We start from the raw sequence: 24797 nt of genomic DNA, 5'->3' as shown, positions 1-24797 counted from the left end.
AAGGCTGTGTTATTAATGGCTAAAGCTAAAGTGTCTTTAACATGTCCTGTGGCAACTGCAGATTTGCTTATTTTGTCAACCTGCATAGAAAGTGTCAGTGTAATGTCTGAGACCAATGGAACAAGAATAATAGAAAAGGACCACTTTTTAAGTAATATATTAAGTCCATTACTGCATGCACTAACAAGGAAAGTGGCATAGCAAGAACACCAATCCAAAAGATTATTAAATCAAAAACATTTAAACTATGGAGTACTGACTATACGGACATTAGTAACTGCACTTAGCTAACAGTTCTAGATAGAATCCTTGAAGAGGAATGTTTAGCAGAATGTTATTTGCTTTACAAAGAAACAGTAAAACAAACTACTGGTAATAAAATATTCAACTTGGTATATTTGTACTTGAAAAGGAAAAAAAAATGATACTACAGAAGGCACTGCATGAGTCTTCACTGATGATATAGCTGCACCAACAGAAAGGTGTCAAGGTTTTACATCAAGAGCTCATTCTAAAACCCCTGGGTAATAAGTCACTCCATTCCATTCACAGATCTATATTCCATATTAAATTGATGCTATCAAAATGGTAAGTCTAATAAACTCAAAGCTGCTAGAGTCCTGCCTGATTTCAGTTTTATAGGAAGAAATGCTAGTGGAGCACATCACTCTTGTTGTGTTAAAAATAAAATAAGGTGTGAGAAAACTAGGTTTATAGCGTCAAAGCAGAAATGCAACTTTACAAAATTATGGTTAAAAACAGTTCATTGGTGATGTCTGACTGTGTCACACTCTGAACACTAAAGTAGAATACTTAAGACTAGTGGCATGTAGGTATCATTTTAAAATACTTGACATGAAAATGTGTGATAGACTTAAAATCCATACTTATTATCAAAAGAATTTTTAACATTACATTTGTAAATGAAAGAGTGAAAGACCTTTAGGATATTTTAAACCTTCATGTACAATTTAAAGAATTGTTCAAACTCTGGTTAACAGAAGGAAAACAGTTCCATTGATTGGAGAAAAGCTAGTACATAGCTTTTTGCCTTTTGTTTCCTCCTGTTCACGTGAGCAAATTTCTCATTATGGTAAAGTATTATTCAGGAATTACATACAGCTATTTCAAGCATAAAATCATAAAATTTCAATATTTAATGTATTCCTTGGTGCTTTCTTTTCTTTATCACAAATACATATTGCAAAAGCATGTCAGAAATGCTTTCATTTAACTTGACATAGATACTCTCTAGCCCCCTTAACAACTTGTCCTTGGGTGCCGTGTAATTCTGTTGTCCAAGTACAACATGTCATGGAAAAGGTTTGGGAAGCATTAGCATGGCTTATTTTAATGGATAGTTTCCCCAAGTTGGAGGTCTTAAATGCACTAAGTACATAAGTAAAACAAAATACAGAAACTTTAATAAATTGAGGGATGCACTTACCTTTAAACTTGGATCTCATGGAACTAGTAAAATCTTTAAAAATACACTATACTACCTTAATCAAAACTCATCATCGATTTCCAAAATGTATATATAGTGTGCTTTTCCTCTATACAATATGGATACAATTTCAACTTATTATTTTCTCATACTATAATTTAACCAGAGATTCTTTCTAACAAAGCAAGAATAAAAATATCCATTCAATAGTTTTCTCTTTATATATGGAATTTTATAGTTTACTAAATGACAAGTTTAAAATTTAATAATGCACCTATTATCAATAATCTTTCATTCAGTTACCATTAGGTAAGACAGAAAGTATTCGAGAAAATGCCAAATCTGTATCTTCAAAAGGAATCACTCAAAATTGCATTCAGATAGAAAATGAATATTGAGTACATAGTGCACTCTACAAATAAAATAATAAGATCCCAATGAATTTAAATAGGATTTTCCTTAAAATTTAAAATACTCCTTTAAAAATAGACTAAAAAGTCTTACAGAAATATGTAGTCTTGGCAACCAAAGGAAAGCAGAAGTCAGAAGCCTGGAGAACTGCTGAAGAAATTGGAATGTTTTGTCTTTGTCCCCCAACATTATTATGAACAAAGAAGATACAAACCAGTCATGGCCAGTGTAACTTCCCTGCAAGCAGACTGAAAAGCACAGTTAAGGAACTTTTATAATAGTTTATCTTAACATGGTGAGATATAAGGAGTCCATAAATATTCATTTCCAGAATCTCTTTCAGCAAAGAGATATTAAGGATACTTAGTCCTCATTTTGTCTTCAACCAATTTATAAGCTATTGATATAAAATCAAACTTTATTAATAAAAGAAATCACTTGCACAGTGACTATTTTAATGTACCATGTGCGCTGACACGCCCAGTGGAGGCCAACAGCACCAGCAACCAGAGGAAAAACTATCTGTTCCGTGGAAACACACTGTTCAAGTCACTAACACAATAGTACCATCCTTTCTCTAGTTTAGGTTATCTGCCAAATTATTAGCATAATCAAGTATAAAAGAAAAATCCACACATTTTGAGAATTCAGTAATGCAAAAGATCCGTATATACTTTTTTCTTAAAGTCAAACCCTATTTCTGAAAGATAACCAATTCAAATAAAATAAATGCATGTTTTATTCTTATTCTAGATTTACTAAATCTAGAGTATTATTCTGATTTACTAAACTAATTTTTGAAACTTCCTTATATATAACTGAAAATACATTCTAATAACTTTACTTATTCATTTAAGATTCAACTAATAAAATTTAATAATTACTACTCAGTCTAATAAAGTACATATTTAAAATATAGAATAAAATACCATAAAGGTATATTGCTACAACTCACCAATATAGGTTAAAGTATTATTTTCCTATAAATGTATTAAAGTACCCCATCAAAGAATTCTGAAAAACGTATGAAGAGAGTTCAAGTACTGTCAATTATTCGAAAAGGATATGAAGAGAAGATTTTACAGAAGCTTGCTGCTGTTTCAGGAATCTCTCACAATGCTTTAAAACCAAGGTAAGATCATTTTCTGCACCATCTCTTAACAGGTTGAGGAACTTGCCATACCTGTAAAAGCCCAGAAAACATACAAAATGAAAAAATGTCAGGCCCTGCACTGTAAATTCATTTTTTAACATTCATCAAAGTGTAGTTCTCTTGAGATCTCATGGTTTTAAGTTTTCAAATTTCTACTTTTAGCATAACTATGTTATACAGAGCACTTACGAAAGAATAACACTCAATATATGTACCTGATTATTATGATCTATTGGAATTAGCAGTATTCATCTCGTAAATACAATAACTTTAAAGGAAAATGAAATGGTAGTGAAAGAACAAAACATGGATACTATAGATGAGTAGTAGAATATAAGCATTTTTTCCTGAACTTAATCTAAAACATGGAATGTTCATAGGCTAGATTGACGTAATGTTAAGTTTAGAAGCAATTTTAGAGTTCATATAGTCCAATGGTTCTATATGAGGGTGGCACTTCCCCCAGGGGCTAGTTTGGAAATTTATGGGAGTGCTTTTGATTGTCATAATGACTGGGGGACTACTGATAGTTGCTGAGTAAGGGCCAGGAGGTTAGACATGGGACAGTTAGTCCTGCACAGTAACAACTTGTAAATGTCCTGCCTGTCATTTGCATAGATGAAAAATCTATTTATAAATATCTGAAACTAATTCTGTTTCATATAAATCATAAAATATTAGTCATATCTTTTATTATACACCGAATGAAACCATGTGTAAGTTAGGGAAAGATAGTTCTTTTGCTCTGCTTGAAGCCTTACTAAGACTTGTTCACCATTTTGCAAAGTCACTTTGCCAGTGGCAACCCTCTTGTAATATTTGATGCACCAAAATAAAATCAGTCTCTAGTTGTAGCTGCCACAGCTACAATGATTCTAAATGTGTGCCAGCTATGTCTCACTACTGGCACCATAGTAGTATACAAACATTTCATTATAAATCACTTTATTTCTTAACAGTAAGACATTATGTTGAATTAAAAAAACATATGTGACTAGACTGCTCATATTATCTACGGTTTCCATTTCAGAATGGAAATAGGTCATTACAATATAAAAGGCGGGTATAGGGCCACAAAACATAATCAACGGGTTATATACCCTATGTGATATAGGTGGGTGAGCTAAAATTACTATCATAGTTTTTGTTATAATGCTATGGATTTACACAGTCCTTTTTATTTTTATTGTTATTATATATATTTTTTGCTATCTTGGGTCTTCGTTGCTGCACGTGGGCTTTCTGTAGTTGCGGTGAGCAGGAGCTACTCTTTGTTGCGGTGCGTGGGCTTCTCATTGCGGTGGCTTCTCTTGTTGCAGAGCACAGGCTCTAGGTTTGCGGGCTTCAGTAGTTGTGGCACGTGGGCTCTAGAGTGCACGCTCAGTAATTGTGGCGCACGGGCTTAGTTGCTCCGCAGCATGTGGGATCTTCCCAGACCAGGGTTCAAACCCATGTCCCCTGCACTGGCAGGTAGATTCTTAATCACTGCATCACCAGGGAAGCCCCAAACAGTCTTTTTTAAAAGCTTTCACATGCATCTTTTTTACACTTGATTCTGAAGATGACCCAATGAAGTAGATAGAATGGGACTATCAAGATTCCCATGTAATAATCAAGAAAAAGAGGAGTTCAAGGACACAGACCTTAACTCCCAGTCTGTTCCACTTGTCCATTTCTTTTGAAAATTATAATTTCAGTACAAAAAATTCAAACTACTATAATTGGTTTATTCATTTTAACTTCTGCATCTATCATTAAGGTACTTTCGTACTCATAACTATATCCTGACAACAAAAACTAAACATATTTTAGAAAATGGTATGATTGTGCTACCAATGTGCTGATTTTTAAAATGTTATTTTTGGAAAAAACCTGACAGTCATAGAGACTTAAATACATTGTAATTAGCCTATGAAGTAGTAATGAACTGTAACTGATTTACCTGTAAGGGTAATTTAATTATGTGTCAATATCCTCAAAACAAAGTTATTATTTTCTGAATGACAAACTCTGCATTTAAAGCATACAAAATAGTTGATTGTTAAATTAAATACTATTAAGCACATATCAGCTAGACAAAACAAATTCTAGAAATGCACAGGGAGATATTTCCCTATAATATACCTGACAGTCATTTTAACGCCAAGCTGTTGCACAGATGAAAGACTTCTATTCTTCACGTTTGCATCAGTAGCTATAAACAACAGAACACTGGGTTATAAAAATGTATAAAACTCTGCATAATAATCACATTTTAATTGAAAATTGATGAAAGCAATATTTTTACATATTTTAATGTAAATTTTGAAAACACACTGATGAATCCTGTTCTTTTAAGAGCTGTCAGTTATATTTTTCAAAGGAATTAACAGGAAACTTTTTACAAAATAACTTTTCTCCTAAAAAAAGCATTTAAAAGTATATTAAGTACAAAACAAATAATCATAGTTTTAAAGCAATCTACTTTTACTTGGTTTTCAGGACACAAAAGCCGTTAACACAAAAATGGTCTAGAATACTGTACTTTCATCAAGCAAAGCATATATAAGATTTTGAATTACAAATATAGATAAGTATGTCTGTTTACTTCTTATAGATTTACACGTGAGTGTCAGGAAGGAATAATTGATATTATTCTACGTATAATGTACAGCAATGTACGAGGGTGGACTGAACAAGTTTCTTCCTGCAGGCAGATTTTCTCTGTGAGGTATGAAGTGTGATCATCTACCAAAAGTGAAGGGGTTGTACAGTACAGAGGACTACAGGAGAGACTGAAAGTTTGGATTAGTCTTTGACAACACTGGATGACCAAATTAAGCATGAACACTCAAAAGCATCACTAGATAACAAGGGGGATCTAGCTGAAACTTTCAATTTTTGCCTGAAGAAACTATAGCGTGTGCACAGTGTGTGTGCAGATATACACACACACAAATAAGGAAACTGTCCAAAATCACAGTTATCTAGTGATAGGGAGGGGCAAAAGCTAGGTTTTCTGAATTCTGTATCAGCAGTTTTTTCCCATTACACACTGGTACATATCATATTATTAACAATATACCTACTTAACGCATGAATTTATTCATTACTTTTAATAAATCCCTTCTTATAAAGTGTGGAGCACCATGCTAGAATCTATGAGGGATAAAAGATAAATCATACACCATGCCCTAAAAGAACTTTGCCTGTAGTGTCAGAGATAAAATTTGTATATAGATAACTCTGATAAAGATGTTTTAAAGCACAAAGTGGAACAAGAGTGGTACAGATAAAGAATTACATGAATTCATAAGAGGAAGAGATTGGGAAGAAGTGGCATTTAAACTGAACCTTAAAATATGGGTAGCCTTGAGATCTGCAGAGATAGGGAAGAACAAAGTAAATATCACGGTTATCAAACATCTACTCTTTAAAGCAACAATAATTCATCTTTCAGCACTCTTGGTAAAGGTAACCTACTTCTTCTCCTATTTTGCCTAGGACTTGCATGGTTTTAGCACTTAGTCTCATGCCCCAGGAACCCCTCAGAGTCCCAGGCAAACCAGGCTGGTTGGTCACCTATCTAGCCTAGAGGGGTGATTTCTTAAAGAAAAATAAATAAAAATTTTAAAAGATAGGTGTCAGTTAATTTCCTGATAAGCTACATCTGAGTTTTACTTATTTAGATCAGAATACGATCTTAGCAATATTGCTGAATTTCACCTATAATGATAGCATTTAAGCTACAGTTCATATAGCTTAGAATTAATTCCTTGCTATTCATAACTCTTACTCTGCTAACAGATGTACCTTCTGTCCCTATGGAAGAAGGATAGCGGTTTTGTCCTTCTCCTAGCAACAGGCTGAGCAATGTCTTCTCCAGATTTTTCAAAGTAGCGTGAAGATGGTATTCCCCCATAATGCCCTCGCCGTTAACTACAGGGCTATGAGGTACTCTGTGTCTCCGGTAGAGAAAAATGAATCCAATATATTCAATACAAGGAAAGGGAGAGACATAGAAAGGAGACAAATTGCTAAGGACAGCTTTACCCTATTATTGAATACTATGAGCCAATGATTCTGCCTCTTTTTCTGCTTAGACAAAAAAAGAAAAAAAGAAAAAAAGAAAAAAGTCTGATTTGGGTTTCTATCACTTGGTACTAAAACATATACCACAAATTATTCTCACTCACAAAATAATGACCAATATTTAAAAACTATTAATCATCATTCATATGCTCACCATAATTTCAAGTTCTTAGTTTCCTAAGTTTAAATAATGTAAAACTTTAGTGCTATAGTGTCAGTGACATTGGCTGATTTTGCAAAATTTCAATAGTTTCAATAAAATAAACATTGACTTTATATATTGCTATAGCCATGGAACAGACCTACTTATCAACTATCATAATGTGATATAATGACAAAAGTGATTTTATAAGCTACTACCAGAACAATTTTAAGTTAGATTAGATGATAACACTTAGAATGCAGTACACATAAAATTAGATTATTAAGCATAAGAAATATCTTTGTTAATATGTAGATCTGTGTGCTTAAGATAATACTTATGTTTCCCTTCTGGAAAGTAGAATACATATAGATATCTTAACAATAGAGGAGAAGTATGCAGTGGACTAAGAGTGCTAAGAATGGGCATTCCCAATGTCATGAATTCTATAGATCAGAGTACCTTCTACCATTACAGTAAAGAATGGAATAAAGTCAAGAATCAAGATGAGAGAATTTGCCCAAAAAGACTATGACACTGAATATTTACATAAGGTTCAGGTTCTTAGTTCTTTGCCATGGAAGAATAGAGTCTTTCCAGAGTGGCCTAGCTGTCGGCCTGAGATGACAGATAAGTTTCCTGATGATGTAGGAATAATTTCCCAAGTCCATTCCCTCTAAAAGCTTATGATTCTGTACCTTCAGAGTAAAAACTTAACTCTGCACATTTCAACAGATAATGCTTTCCAATTGTGGCTGTATATCAAAATCCTCTGAGGAGTATTTTAAAAGTAAAAATAAATACTCCAGACTACTGAACAAGATTGCGGAAGGTGACTGTTCAGTCATTCATTTTTTTAGAAGACCTCTACAGCTTACTTCTTGTGCACTGAAGTTGAGATCCACACTTAAAGGAATAAAACTGAACTTTAGAGACAGTTATAATTGGACAGTGATACCTTGCTCCACACATTTCACTTTAAAGAAGGTATCAGTTAAATCTCCAAAAAGAGTTTTAAAGGAGAATATATGAGGTATTAAGCAGACCAAAACAAATATCAAATATCCACTCAAAAAATCACTAATATGATACAGATGTAGGTGACTTGAGAGTGAATAAAATTCCGTTAGAAAAAGAAGTAAGAAATGAAAAGTTTCTTGAAGCAGTAATGAAGTCAGAAAATGGTTTACAGGTATATATTAAAAAAGAGGCTTCATATTTAAATTTGTATTTGACATTCAGTATGACAACCTGACAAGTAGAAATGGATCTTGGACTACAAAAGTTCAGTGAAATAATCTTTGTTACATTTAATCTGGACTAAATACAACTTATGAAGCAGAAATTAAAATCTTCAGAAATAAAATTGATGGAGCAAAATGATTAAGTAAAATTCAATGATAAAAATGGATGTTTTCAGGGGACTCTGATGCATCACTGGTAACCAGTGATTTACTGAAATGTGCACAATAGTGTGTGGGATATGTAATAAGTGCTTAACAAACATTGAGTGAATGAATGAGTAGATGAACAAATAAATGAACAAACATCCAATGAACAACAAAAATTGTGCTTTACATATCAAACTAGAAGCAAGGTGGAGATGGAAATACATATGAACTTAAAAAGTTTTTCTGGGGCTTTCCTGCTGGCACAGTGGTTAAGAACCCACCTGCCAGTGCAGAGGACATGGGTTTGAGCCTTGGTCTGGGAAGATCCCACATGCCGAGGAGCAACTAAGCCCGTGCGCCACAACTACTGAGCCTGTGCTCTAGAGCCCGCGAGCCACAACTACTGAAGCCCGCACGCCTAGAGCCCGTGCTCTGCAACAAGAGAAGCCACCGCAATGAGAAGCCAGTGCACTGCAAAGTAGAATAGCCCCTGCTTGCCGCGACTAGAGAAAGCCAGCATGGAGCAACGAAGACCCAATGCAGCCATAAATAAATAAACAAACATTTTTCTGTATATTGAAGTCAAGAAACAAAAGGATACCCCAGAGTCACTGTGAAGCATAATAAAATAAGTTACTGAATAAAGGTCAACCAAACAATGACACCTATAGCATCAGACTTACCCTACTTAATCAACAATGCCTAATTCAATCTCAGCATTAACTATTTGCAATAACCAATCATTTTAATTATAAATATAATAGTCTCAAAACAAAATGAGTTGAAAAAATTAACTGAATATTGACTGAAATCACTCACTTTGGTAATACATTCTGTTCTATTTTTAATTTGGAAAGCTAGCACATAGAGCAGTGGTAGAAGAAATTAAATCTATTTTGCCTGGCACTTGGCTAATAGTGTGAAACTAAATAAATTTTCAGAAGAGTAAACCATATCTCCACTGGGGGACAAATCCAGTATTAGAGAAGCAGTTACAGCTTGGCTGTTGACTGACTCTCCTGAAGCCCTGCTGTATCAGTAGTAAAGCCAGAGAACTCTCACCACCCAAAGAAACCAACCAGTCAGTCCATTTCCTCCTACCTTCCTCCTTCCCCAAAGTAAACCTGGAAGGTTCTGTTGCTTCTTTTTTAACATGTGGTTGTTATCTATCCATTTTATTCAATTTTTACTGCCATAAAATTTAATTCCTTATGATCAGTAAACTAGCCTAAGTCTCAGCATCCTAAGTGATATAGTCAGCACTATTTGGAGGAAAGCATTACTCTTCTCCATGTCTTTGATTATACAATTGCCCTTGCCTGCAAAGACTCTTTGCCTCTCCTATTTCTTTCAGCTGTAATAGCCCAGGAGGCAGCACTAGTGCCACTCCTCTTGCTCTATCATTGCTTCCTCCCCTAATCTTCCATAATGGCATTAGTCAACACTGGTCACTCTTTCCACTGAACACCTGTAGCACATACCACACAACCCCTCATTTGACAAAACCTCAACTCAAATAGCATACTTAAAGGCTCTAGCACATTGCCTGAAACAAAGTAGCCAGCTGAAAAATGTCAATTTTCCATTTCTTTATTTTCTATTTTACCATACGCTGCAAATTACTTAATTCATCATTTTAGGTATATGTCCTATTTCCCCTCCTTGAGGACAGGGTCATTCATATTATATACCTCCTTGCAATTATCGACCATACTCACAAACACGCTCCATAAATGCAAAACAGAAAAAAGCATATTTGCTGAATACCCAAAGGAAGTATAATGGATATTTAACTGTATATATTAAGTATAAAAATATTTTAATAATCAAAAGGTGAAACAATGATATTCTGATATTTTTTCCAACCTTTTGATTAACAACATAAAGAGAAAAAGGATAACATTAAAATATTTACCACCCTGAAAGGACTACTTAATTTATCATTTCAAAGAAGCAACTGCAGAAGGAAAAATCTCCAACTTGTCCCAGGGAAATGAGCTGACAAATGGTTAATGTCTGTTAGGATTTGGAAAGATACTTGTATGGAGTTACAAACTGCAAGTGTGCAGAACTTTATCTGTTTGTCCTCTTTCTTTAAGGGGATAAACAGCCAAACTAATTTGATTTTTCCAGATTTGCAAATTTTATAATGGATTGAAATCCTGAGGGAGCTAACAACAGATGGATGACTGTGTTATTCTAATTTCAGCTACCTTAGGGTTTAGCAAGCTGTCATTTTTAAGAAGCCAATCAATTTCTCATTTCAAGAAACATGAAAAAACATTGAATATATCTATCCAGCGTCTGCTTTGAAATATCTCTTATATCAAAACATGGTTTTTGTTTATTTAAAGTAAATAGAGTGAAATTTTATAATCGCAAACCATTGTTCCACCAGCCAAAAAATAAATGATAAAAGGATAACAATCAATCAACAGGAAGCCACTTTATTTTCATCTGTACTCTAAAACGCCAGTAGATAGTTGTTCCCCTGGAGCCTTTAAAGAATTTAAATTCACATTCAGGGTTTATCTGCCTAGATAATACATTCAACGAAGCCAACATCTGAGGTCTCCCTCAGCGTAATTTAGAAATATAACAGAGGGTAGTAAATGCATGCACACTGAGCAATCAGTCTTGTTGAGTATTTAGATAACATATACAACATAATGTTAATTTTAGATTATCTATAGAAAATATGACCCAATAGAACAATGTGCCAAAGACAGCTGCAGAATTTGAAGACCATCATACTGAAGACAAGAGATACCCACTTTGGCCATGCAAATCTCCATGGTCACCACTTCTTACTTGTTTCCTTTCTTACTCACAGACTTGATCATTAATCCCTGTATGTTTTTCACATACTTTTTCAGGTTTGTTCATAAAGTTGTAATTTTCTTCACAGATGTTTTTCCTCAAAATTCTCTTCACAATTTCTCTTTTCTTCCCTCTGAACCTCAGTTTCCTGATTTTAAATGTGATGAGTATGCCTACTTCAGAGAGTACAGCTGACCCTTGAACAACGCAAGGGTTAGGGCGCCAACCCCATGCAGGCAAGAATCCGAGTATAACTTTACAGCTGGCCCTCTCTATCCTCAGTTCCGCATCCAGGGATTCAAAAAACCATGGATTGGTAGTACTGTAGTATGTATTTATTGAAAAAAATCTGCCTGTAAGTGGACCTGCACAGTTCAAATCCATGTTGTTCAAGGGGCAACTGTAGTTACAGGGTTGAACGATATAATGCACATAAGGTGCCTCAGCACTCTATATAATGCACAAGCAGTGGTCAATAGTTATCAATTCCCTTCACCTACCTTAATTTCTGTTTAATTCTACCTTGTATTTTCCTCTCATTTCTTTGCTTTCATTTTCTTATGATCACTTTTATCCCTTTCCCAAATCTGCATTAGATGTCACTATGATTTAATTAGGTATATGTTCCTATGTATTTTTGTAAATCCCAATAGATTTAGGATTGTTATACAAATGTATTGTGTGAATACAGATGCTATGTAACAGTATGTATATGTAATCCAATGAAAATATCTCAAATGCCATATTAAAGATACAGAGGCATCTGAGACCTAATGAAATAATTTAAATTAGCCATATACAATATAATAAATATCAAAATGGTAGTTTAATGTGAATGCAATAGGAGCACAGAGGAGGGACTTCTGACTGGGAATAAGAAGGAAGGTGACATTCTAGCTGCAACTTTACAGTGGAGTTGGACATTATCATATGGGTGTCATGGGGAGGAAAATGTTTATCCAGAAGGAACAGTAGGAGCAAAGGTTCAATGATACGAATGCACAGGATGTGTTTGGGCAGTGATGAATAATAGAGCTAAAAAAATTAGTCTGAGCCAGACTGAAAATGTATCTTTAAAAATTTTTTCTTTCTATGGAGATTTGACACACTGTGTCTAACTTGAATAAATAACACATTTTGAAGCATGGTTTCTTTAGCCAACAGAAAAGTCATGTTACCCTTATGAGGAAGAGGGGCAATATCCCATGATGATCTATTATCATGAGCCTATGCTACCTCTCCGCTTTTTCTTCACTGTGTCTTCATTTACTGAGCCCCAGGCACTGGATATTCACCTTTGGGAAATTTTAGTTCTTCACCCTACTTCATCCTTTACACAGTTACTAAATTCATTGCCTTAAGGTACAGATGAATCAAGTAAAGCTTCTGCTCATAAATCTTAAATGTGTTAATTTTAATAGGCAATAGAGTAAACCAACTGGTTGACACAGTATACAAAGCTCTTATCCTTCATTCTTCTATCCATTTTTTCCTTTATTTGTCAAACATTTATTGGCACTGTTACTCTAGGTGCAGAGGATACGGCAGGTAAGACAAGGAAACTACCTTACAGGAGTGTGCTGTCACGTGAGGAATTAGACATTAAGTCAGAATATGAGAAAAACATGACAAAGAGATGTGTATTGGCTTTATATACTAAGCTGATGATTTAGTAATTTGTATTTTCAGCCCTACCTTCTCCCTAAGTTCCAGATTCAAACAGCCAACATGTACAGAGCATGTCTACTTAAATGTGTAATAAGTATTCGAAACATAACATAAAAGCAAGCTCCTAATCTCCTCTCTGAAACCTATTCTTTACCCATTCTTCTCTATCTCAGTGTTTGGTAATCCCATCCTTCCAGTGGCTCAGATCAATAACTTGGGTCCTTTGACACCTCTTTCTCCCACCCCATATTCAATCTGTTACCCAATTCTGTTGGTCCTATTTTCAAAATATACCTAGAATCCAAGTACTTCTAACTCCACTGACATCCTCATCCAAGCCACTGCCATTTTTCATCTGTATATTTTCAATAGCCTCCTAACTCATCTCCCTGCTTTAGCCCTTTGTTCTTCAGTCTTTTCCTGATACAGCAGCAATAGTGATCTTTTAAAAATGTAAATCAGAGCGTGTCACTCCTGTGTTCAAGACCTTGCAATGACTTTAAAAACCCTAGATCAGTGGGTTCCCCAGCAGTCCAGTGGTTAAGACTTTGTGCTTTCATTGTTGAGGGCGCAGGTTCAATCCCTGGTTGGGGAGCTAAGATCCCACAAGCCACGCAGTGCCGCCAAAAGAAAAAAAAAAAAAAAGAAAAAAACAAAAAACAAAAAACCTATATCATCCTCTCCTCTCTAACTTCAACACCAACAATCCTTCCCCTTTACTCCTTCTGAGCTATACTAATCTCCTTCCTAGTCACTTGCTGAAGTCTCTCCCTCTGGGAACATCCAAGTGTCTTGCTCCCAATTTCTGCTGGTCTGAACACTATTTAACACTGGAACTGCCACCCCCAACTAGCACTCCCTAGACCCCTTCCCTGCTCTGCATTTCTCACTTACCACCATACCACTTGACATACTGAATCTTTTTACTTATTTATTGTCTGTCTTGCAATCAGAAGGTAAACTCTGTAAAGGCAAGACTTTTTTCTCTTTTGTTCACTGATGTGTCCAAGTGTTTAGAGCAGTTCTATTATATAGCAGAGGAAAATATCCATTTGTTGAATAAATGAATGTGTATTTGGAGAAGAGAGGGTGAGGTTGGCAATGCTGCTAATAGTTTAGTGCCCCTGAAGAACAAATATGAGGCGTGGAGAGAAAGGGATGATGCTAGAGAAGAAAGGAGAAGAGTAACATAAGGCCTTGGGTACCATGATAAGAAGCTTAAACTGTATGCAGTGGTCAATGGTAAGCTTCTAAGAGGTAGAGGAAAGAGCAGGTCAGATTTACACGTCACAGGTCACTCTGAAAGCAGCATAAAGAATACCTCTGAAAAGAAATGAGACTCCAATTAGAGACATCAGGTAAAGAGAATGTTGTAATAACCTAGGCAAAAAGTAATGGTGGCCTAAACTAACATAAAGAAGAGTAGAGATAGATATAAGTAGATAAATTTGAGCTATATTAAGAACACAGAATACAGTTTGGTGACTGGGAGGGAACCTGGCTTAGATGGACAGATGATTGCACTGCCCACAAAAACAGACAGTGTAGGAGGAGGATGTATCTCAGTGAGGTATGAGAAGGTGGACATTTTGAGCTTGAGGGTTCTTCAGCACATCCAGGTGATGCTTACTGATTAAGCATCTGGAAATATGAGAATGAAGCTTATAGATCTTTGAGTAGAAGAGGTATATTTAGAAGTCATCAATATATAAGGTGTGTAAAACAGTACAAGCAGATGAGATCACTAGAAGATCATCTCCTAGTGGATAAAAACAGAAGAGTGAAAGACATTGGAAGACATTGCCTTAAGGAAAAACAATTTTTAATGGGTAGACAGAAGAAAAAAAAGCTCAAAAACGAAGCTAGAAAGTTACAAGGAAACCCAGACATTTGCACAGAAGAAACTGAAAGATATCTGGAATGTATATGGCACAAAGGGAGAGATTTTTTAGGGTGAAAAAACCTTGTGCATATTTGTGTCTAATTATACTCCTCTATGAAACATTATCTATTTGCACATTGAGCACTTTCCAAAATACAAAAATGTTTAAACTGTACCTGTATATTCCACTGAGGGGAAGTAGCATTCAGATGGGCTTTCAGAGAGATGAAGGACAAATTTTTCAAGTAATTCTACTAAAGCTGTAATAAACAAGAGAATAATTAGGATGTTAAAGGTCAAGAACAATATGTGATACTGCATTTCTAAATCACAGACTGGTAGAAAAAAGTCATCAGAACTTCTTCACGGTTATGCTCTTAAGGGGGGCCAATTCAAAACGTCATTTTAATATTCATAACAATGTTTCCAATGTAAACTAAATTTTAATAGCTTCACTGAGAACCTATTCAATGTAAAACTGGAAAAGAATCATCTGTTATCTTTAGATCCTCTAAGGATTACTTCAGAATTTGCTAAATGATTTCAATTCAGAAAAAAAAAATCACAAACTAGGCTATAATATCTTACCATCGTCATTCACACATGCAGAAAAAAAATCACGTGAGCTCCAAGACCAGAGTCAATGCATAGCTCACATCCCTTTCAAAAGCAGGACATATTATATGTTTTATGTACTTTGCAACAGACAGTATCTGTTCAAGGCAAGCAGATCAAAAGTAGGCTTGTCAGGGGTTGGGGAGAGGGAAGGATGAACAGGCAGAGCACAGAAGTTTTACAGCAGTGAAACTCTTTTGTAAGATACTACAATGGTGGATACGTGTCATTACTATGACATTTGTCAAAATTCATAGAATGTGAAACATCAAGAGTGAACCCTAATGTAAACTTTGGACTCCTGATGATAATGATATGTCAGTGTAGGTTCATCAGTTGTAACAACTGTACCCCTCTGGGTGATGCGTTGATAGTTGGGGGGGCGGGGTTGTACATATATAAGGATAGAACGTATGTGGGAACTTTCTGTACTTTCCACTCAACTTTGCTGTGAATCTAAAACTGCTCTAAGTTTATTAATTTAAAGAAAAGTTGAAAAAGATGCCTGTCAATGTAATAGTATATAAATAATGCCACAGTATTTGCATATATTACCTCCCAAATGGATATAACCAGGTGGATTATAATTAATATGCAATCTAGAATTATTTTTGCTGGAAAGAAATATATCTGTAGGGTAACTGATATGTTTACACTTACAGAAAGTAAGTTTTAGTCACCTTTTAAAACTGTGCCCTAGTTATATTCAGGATTCTGACTATGACCTGTATTAACTGAATGTACCCTTTTTCACATCCAAGTGCATTTTAAAGACATAATTCATGAAGGAAAAATTAGTGTTCAACATGTCAAAAATGTAAAGTCAAAGAGGAATAACATATGCTTTCCAACAACTATAGGTCTAACAAGCTACATCTCATGATATAGCTTGAGCTATATCTCAAGATAAAAATGAAATTTTTTATTCATGGAACTCTATTCTTATTCTGATTTCAAGTTGAAATGAATATTTAAAAGTATGAAAATGCAATAGTTGAGGATCAGAAAGGACACCAGTATTGCAGATTATTTAAACTTACAGTTGTTTAGATTGGTTCTATCTTCACATACATAGGCACAAATTCTCCCACTCTTAAAGAAATCTTTCAAATTTTTTTTTCTATGAACCTATATGTAAATAATGGTCCTTAGGTGAGAGCTTTCAACTTCTACATGTTTGTTTATAAGTCACCTAATGCTGTCTCTTGAGATTATAATTTTTCAGAAAGAATGTGTCGATGAAATTTAGATACAATCATTCCTAATAAGGTGTGAGATATACATTAGTAACAAATATTATATAAAAATTTTAAATGGAAATGTCCATTTAAAACTCAACTATAATTATTCTCATTTTAGCACAACCATATGTTTGTTACAAATTATGCATTTAAGCAAAGTGGCTGAGTTAATGGGAAAAGTCACAGCACACTGCTGAACAGTTATTTGAATCCAATGCCTGAAATCAGGTTTAGCCATCAGACAGCTAAACATACGTTAGTGAAGACAAAATACACATCTTTGAAGCTGCTAAAACACAATATGATTTGAAACTTAAGAGTCATCAGACTAACTGCAGACTTTGCAAAGCATACTACTTTCCAGCAAGCACTGATCTTGAAATATGCAATTATGTTATTAGATCAATATACTGGAGGCTTATAAAGTAATTCTACGCATCCTATATAAAGATGACATCACTGAACTACCTAGAGAAGGTTCTGAATTTCTGCTGATTCCAATTTTTTTGCTTTGCCCAGCAACCCATATGAACAGCACTATGCATTCCAAATATTTTGAGGGATAAGCTACAGCCATGGAACAATGTTAAAAACGAATCCATATATGGTAATTGAACCCATGGCTACAATTTATTGGTACCATCTCTCTAACTAACCAAACATAAGTGTAGCTAAACTGCATAATTACTAGAGTGGCTATCTCAGTATGACTCAGTATCTGTCAATTCACTAAAAATTCCATTATCTGCGACTCAAGGAAATTAATTCACATAAAACATTTCTTAACTTTAAGAGTAAATTAACTCCAGGATATTACTATCCAGAAAGTAAACTACAGAATATTGTTTTAAGTGGATTTTTATTTTAAATGACAGACCTAGAATTTCAAAAGGACTTTCAATTAGGAGTTGTCCTTTTAATTATATTTATTCCCTAGGGTTGGACTATGACATTAGTAGACTACGAAACCAAGGTTTATAATACGTATATAATAAAAGAGGACACGGGTTTTACTGATGAGGAAAAACTGAAGGCAGCTTGTTCAGGATACTTGGATACTGACTGTTTTCTCCCTTGACATTGCCATCACAACAGCAGCTGGTTCCAAAAAGTTCAATGTTTGTAAACATGCAAAATTTCTCCAGAATTCACTCTTTAATTCTTTCATCTTTTATCACTGCTGGCACATCATCAGATCACAAGACAATTACATTATGCGTGCAATTTTTTCCCAAACACCATCCTTCATGTAACCACCAGATGTTTGTTCCTGAACACTTCCGTATTCAGAACTTACCACAATTCTCATCTCTCTACCCTCCATGAAGTCAGAACTCTACTAATGTGTTTCAAGCACTTTACAATCTCACCACATCCAACTATGTTCACTTTTTATACAAATTATAAGCAAAGACTATTTTTCTCAATGTTCTCAAGTATTTTACATTCATTCCTTGTTTTTAAAAGAAAGTTTGTACAATTATAGATTAACAGGAGGTTGCAGGCACATGACAGAGGTAGAAAAATCCTTTATTCCTTTATTTAGGGTAGGTCTGCTGGTGACATATTTTTCACCTGAGAATGTCTTGATTTCCTCAATATTCCAGAAGGCTACTTTCAATAAACACAGAGTTCAGGTTGACAGTTCTTTGCCTTCAGCTCTTGAATAATGTCATGCCACTTCCTCTGTCCTCCATCTTTTCTGGGGAGAAGTCCACTGTCATTTGCATTGATTTTCCCTTGTAGGTAAGGTGTTGCTTCTCCCTCTCTGCTTTCAAGATTTGTCTTAAGTTTTCAGAAGTCTGACTATACAGTTGACCTTTGAACAACACGGGGGGGGGGGGGATTGGGATGCCAACCCCTTGCACAGTCAAAAATCATGTATTGGGTTGGCCAAAAGTTTCCTTCGGTTTTTAAAGTAAAAATAAGACATTTTTCATTTTCGCCAAGAACTTTATTGAGCAACGTATTCACCATTTTGTTCCCCTACTGTCTGCCATTTTTCAGGCAGCTTCATAATTCCATCTTCCCAAAACTTTTAATCTTTTTGAGCAAAGAACTGTTCCATGTGCCTTTTACAGTTGCCAGGGAATTGAAAATTGCTCCATTAAGAGAATTTTGTAAAGACCAAAACAAATGGAAATCTGAAGGTGCAATGTCTGGTGAATACGGAGGATGAATCAGAACTTCCCAGCCAAGCCGTTAACAGTTTTGCCTGGTCATCAAAGAAACATGCAGTCTTGCATTATCCTGATGGAAGATTATGCATTTTCTGTTGACTAATTCCAGATGCTTTTCTTCGAGCGCTGCTTTCAGTTGGTCTAAATGGGAGCAGTACTTGTTGGAATCGTTTGGTTTTCTGGAAGAAGTTCATAATAGAGGACTCCCTTCCAATCCCACCACATACACAACATCACCTTCTTTGGATGAAGACTGGCCTTTGGTGTGGTTGGTGGTGGTTCATTTCGCTTGCCCCATGATCTCTTCCATTCCACGTTATTGTACAGTATGCACTTTTCATCACCCATCACAATTTGTTTTAAAAACAGAATGTTTTCATTACCTTTAAGTAGAGAATCTCACGCGGAAATACTGTCAAGAAGGCTTTTTTCGCTTAACTTATGTGGAACGCAAACATCAAAGCGATTCACATAACCAAGCTGGTGCAAATGATTTTCAACGCCTGATTTGGATATTTTGAGTATGTCGGCTATCTCCCGTGTGGTATAACGTTGATTGTTCTCAATTAATGTCTCGAGTTGATCGCTATCAACTTCAACTGGGCTACCAGACCCTAGAGCGTCGTCCAGCAAGAAATCTAAAGCATGAAACGTCGCAAACCACTTTTGACACGTTCGATCAGTCACAGCACCTTCTCCATACACTGTACAAATCTTTGTTTGCATTTTGGTTGGGTTTTTACCTTTCTTGAAATAAAGCCGAAGATGTGGCTTTTTTCTTCCATCTTCAAATTAAAATGGCTACACAAAAAATCATCAATTTTGATAAGTTTTTTTTTTTTTTTAAATGCACGCTGATGTGACAGCTGTCACAATACAGTCTAACAAAATTGTTTCAAATGAAGTTAAAGACAACTAAGTACTACTGGAGATATCTTACGGAAAAAACCAAACGAACTTTTTGGCCAACCCAATATAATTTATAGTCAGCCCTCCTTATCCTCATTCACAGATTCAACCAACCTCAGATCATCTAGTACTGTATTTACTACTGAAAAAAAATCTGTGTATAAGTAGATCTACACAGTTCAACCCTGTGTTGTTTAAGGGTCAACTGTATTGTGTCTTGGTGTGGACTTCTTTGGGTTTACCCTCTTTGAGGTTCTAGAATCCACAGGCTTAGGTCTTTTGCCAAATTCGGAAAGTTTTCAGCCATCATTTTTTCAAATACATTTGTAGTTCCAACCTCTTTCCATGACTCCAATGATGCAAATGTTAGATCTTCTGTTATGGTTCCACAGAACTTTGGGATTCAATCTTTTCTTTAAATTTTTCAGTCTATTTCCTCTCTTAATATCTTCAAGTTCACTGATTCTTTCCTCTGTCCCCTCTATTTTATTGTTGAGCCCATTCATTGAGCTTTCTATTTTGGGTATGGAATTTTTCAGTTCTAAAACTTCCTTTTGGGTTTTCTTTATATATTTCTTTGCTGACACTTTGTATTTTAAAATTTGTTTCATGTGTGAAACAAATACATGTGTAGAGGGGAAGGAGAGACTGTGGCCTTATTACCATTGGGTGATGGTGAGATTCCTAACTCTCTACCTAGGTCTCCTCTGATACCATCTTATCAGGGAGAGGCAGGGGTACCTCATTACTGGCAGGTGAGAATAGAAGTCCAGGCTGAACCCCAAGTCTTGTTGGCAATATTTTCTAAAGCGGTGTTTGTCTGGATTAAAGTGGTCACTATCTATAAATTTTGTCTTGGTAGACTGCCCTTTTCCTGGTCCTTTGGTTAGAGAGAGCAGGCTTTTACTGCCCAGCCCTCATTTTTCTTCCAGCATCTGTTGGCAATCTTAATTACTCAGCCTAGGATATACAAGGCAAAAAGAAAACCCAAGAAACATCACCTCTGAGTTGTTCCTTAGGTCCCAAGGTCCCTAGCCAGTCTGCCTTCTCTCCATCTTCCAGAGTCACATATAAAACATAAGATGATATCCAGAAATCTTAGCTGTACATAGGATGAGGGAAAAGGGAAAGATCACCTACTCCATCTTTTAAAAGTAGAAATCATCTCTGTACTTTTTTCATTATGAATATTTAGACTCCTTAAAGGCTGGATGTAAGTTCCATCATATAAATTAGACAACCACACATAAAATTTTTTTATTCTTAGCCTATTTGAAATCATTCTTTATTTTTATATTACTCATCATGTGATTAATATTGAGTCTTAGAGAATTATCTGCTTGTATCAAGTACAACTGCTTTATAGCCATAAGTAGATAGAAGACAGGCCAATTTAAAGTCCATGGGTACACAACAACTTTGAGTTGTTATGGTATAGCTGAAGCACAGAAGGATTCAGAAGGTGATGGATTAGAAATTGTGCTAAATTCCTCTTTCCCTTGGTTAATTATGCCAAGAAGAGGGTGTATGAAAAAAGGAGCTTTGGTAACAGAATCACACGATGGGCAAATACCACTGGAAGAATGCCACTAAGGCTAGACCAATAACGATATATGATGGTGCTTACAAGGTTAAAGAGAGTGGAAAAACAAAGGAATTGATGCTTTTGCCCCTTTAGCATCAGCCATTAGGGATCCTCCTTTCAGGCCTCAGGCTTTTGTTATCATCATAGCACCTCTTATGCTTTCTTTCATGAGCTTTAATGTCTGTTTCTGCTTATAGCAGTCTGTATATGTCTTTTTTTAAGTGATTTACTAGTGCTTTGATATTATCAGATAATCTAAATTATTAAAGATTTTGGTCTCATTACTGTACATGTGAAACAGTAACTGGCTAGGATCCCAGGGGGTCAACTGAGATAAAGGAAAGTGTTATAGGAATCAGATCCATAGACAAATGAGTAGACTTTAAAATTACTTTGTATAAGCACATTCACTGACATGGAAAATTCTGTACAATACTGTACTGAATGAAATGGCAAAAGAAAATAGTATGGTAGGTATTAAATCTTTTTGGCTAAAAATAACTTAGTGCTAACCTTATCCTTCCGAGATTACAGGTAAATTTCAGTTTCTTCATTTTGTTTATAATTTCTAGTTTTCCTAAGATGATCATGTATTTCACACAATAATTTAGTTGCTAAATGGTTAATACTTGAATTAAAGTAGTAGCAGAGGACATGGATGAGAAAGAAAGATTAAAAAAAAATTAAGAATAAACTCTAAGACATGGTAACCAAGTACATGAGAGTCAGAGGATGAAAGAAATAAGTCAAAGGGAACCAGGCTGTTTCTTTCAATTACTGTACTAGGTATACACTAGTGACAGCAGCCAGAAAAGAGAATGCAAGAAGAAGAATACACTTTAATACCTTCCATGGCATCTCATATAGATAAAATCTAAATGGCAGGACAAAATGAGAAAACTAGATTAAATGCTCAGAGGAAAATTAAAAAATATATATAGCCAGAAGTAAATTTGAAACAAAAATACACCCCCCACTTTTTTTTTTTTTTTTAAGAGGACTCTTGACTCATGTCATCTTATTATCCTAAGTGATTATGTGGAGGCACCTAATGCACACTGTTGCTCAAATTTTGCCCCTAACGTTATTCTCCCCACTGAAAGGAACCAGAATCCCTTGAACTATGTTTAGGAGCCAAAAAAGTGAGTCTAGATGAACCTCATTGTTGTTACTATGCCAGGATTCTTTCAGAGGAAAACAGAAAAAATAAATTAAAATTTAAAGGACAAAGAGGACAGCTTAAACAAAAACTCTTAGAGTCCAAGTTGTGATAATTTGAGCATTTGAAGTATATAGTTATACAAAATGTATTATAGTTATAAAGCATACCAGTTTCCAACATTGTCTATCATACATGTTGTACATGTTATCTAGTGACCAACTCAAATTATATGAATCCTACACTAGAATTCCAGTTATAAACTATATTATCAATATTAGAGAACAGAAATAGGAAGAACATACTTGGAACATATTTAAAATTGTATATTTAATTATTAGGTTGCAAATAAAAGTTTAGTGGGAAACAATGATTATAAGATAATGTGAGAAACAGAAGCTTCTTTTTATAGGGAGACAACTCTACAAAGGCAGATATAAGAGTAGAAAGAATTAAACATGCAATTGATGATGGAATCCAATGTTTAGAATGGATAGACAACAAGAGGCTAGGTTAGTAAATTCAGCAGAAACTAGAAGTCAATCAGACCTACAGGGACCTTCCTGACAAGAAGAAACTATGTTCTCTCCCAAAGCTGAATGAAATAAACACATGAAAATGAAGGAAATTTATAGAGGTTCAGGGAACATGTCCTAGTTAATTCAATGCTAGGAAAAAGGTCTCAGATATAGTGGGGTGGGGTGGAAAATACACACAGACCAAAAATAAGGTCATGAAAAGGAAAAATCTGACTTATGTTTTAAAAAATTAACTTCGGCCTGTGAGCTCTAGGTCATATAATCTATCGCTTCTCCCAGTGACTCATTACAAGTGAGTGCAGGAATGTTGTGCAATTACACATCTACATTGTCTCACTTGTTCTTAAAAGCTAAAAGCTGGGAAAGAAAACTCTGGAAACAGCAGAAGCCCAAGCCAGAGAAAGCTGGAAATTTTCTCTCCTGATAGCTGTTTAGATGCCCTGGGTTTAAATCAATTTGGAAAGACTACTGATGGATTGTTCGCACCCTCCTTACCATTACCTACAAAGGACAGCAGCTGCCCATAGTGGGGAGCAGAACAGGGAGTCAACACGTAGGTTCTCAGTAAGTTTCTTGTTAACTGAATTTCCTTTGTCTACCTCCTTTTGGATTCAGATCATATAATTTATAGAGAAATTAAGACTAATTCATTCACTCATTATTATAATTATGAAAAAAATGTTAATGAAGGTACACGGTATTTATTGTGCATTGCAGAGTCATACGTAGAGATTTTGGGGAGAAAATGCAGCATAGGTAATGATAATTTAAAAATCTTTGGTTCTTGATAACTATAGATTGCTTCTATTTAAAACCCAAGTTGGGCTTCCCTGGTGGCTCAGTGGTTAAGAATCCGCCTGCCAATGCAGGGGACACGGGTTCGAGCCCTGGTCCGGGAAGATCCCACATGCCATGGAGCAACTAAGCCCATGCGCCACAATTACTGAGCCTGCGCTCTAGAGCCCGCGAGCCACAGCTACTGAGCCCGCACGCCTAGAGCCCATGCTCCTCAACAAGAGAAGCCACCGCAATGAAGACACAATGCAGCCAAAAATAAATAAAAAAAAAAAACAAAAAAAAAAACCCAAGTTGACCGAGACCTTCAAGATGACAGAGGAGTAAGACATGGAGACCACCTTCCTCCCCACAAATACATCAGAAATACACCTACATGTGGAACAACTCCTACAGAACACCTACTGAACGCTGGCAGAAGACCTCAGACTTCCCAAAAGGCAAGAAACTCCCCATGTACCTGGGTAGGGCAAAAGAAAAAAGGAAAAACAGAGACAAAAGAATAGGGACGGGACCTGCACCACTGGGAGGGAGCTGTGAAGGAGGAAATGTTTCCACACACTAGGAAGCCCTTAGCGGGCGGAGACTGCAGGTGGCGGAGGGGGGAAGTTTCGGAGCCACGGAGGAGAGCGCAGCCACAGGGGTGCAGAGGGCAAAGCGGAGAGATTCCCGCATGGAGGCTCGGCGCCGAGCAGCACTCACCAGCCCGAGAGGCTTGTCTGCTCACCCGCCGGGGCGGGTGGGGGCTGGGAGCTGAGGCTCGGGCTTCGGAGGTCAGATCCCAGGGAG

At 35.8% G+C, this 24797-nt stretch overlaps 1 protein-coding gene across 1 annotated transcript in view; it reads right to left on the bottom strand.

Annotated features, from left to right (window-relative positions):
* The window catches only part of TBC1D32 (TBC1 domain family member 32), a 179237-nt gene that overhangs the window by 27636 nt on the left and 126804 nt on the right, over positions 1-24797 (bottom strand). Inside the window, exons 28-31 of the mRNA XM_068551463.1 lie at positions 15162-15245; positions 5136-5205; positions 2926-3041; positions 1952-2106 (exon numbers count right to left, since the gene is read on the bottom strand). Coding sequence (XP_068407564.1) covers positions 1952-2106; positions 2926-3041; positions 5136-5205; positions 15162-15245 — 425 coding nt within the window. The remainder of the gene's footprint in view (positions 1-1951; positions 2107-2925; positions 3042-5135; positions 5206-15161; positions 15246-24797) is intronic.

The sequence above is a fragment of the Eschrichtius robustus genome, chromosome 9, assembly GCF_028021215.1.
Source record: "Eschrichtius robustus isolate mEscRob2 chromosome 9, mEscRob2.pri, whole genome shotgun sequence".
In the NCBI taxonomy this organism is placed as follows: Eukaryota; Metazoa; Chordata; class Mammalia; order Artiodactyla; family Eschrichtiidae; genus Eschrichtius; species Eschrichtius robustus.
This window is presented reverse-complemented; position numbering and strand designations above follow the sequence as displayed.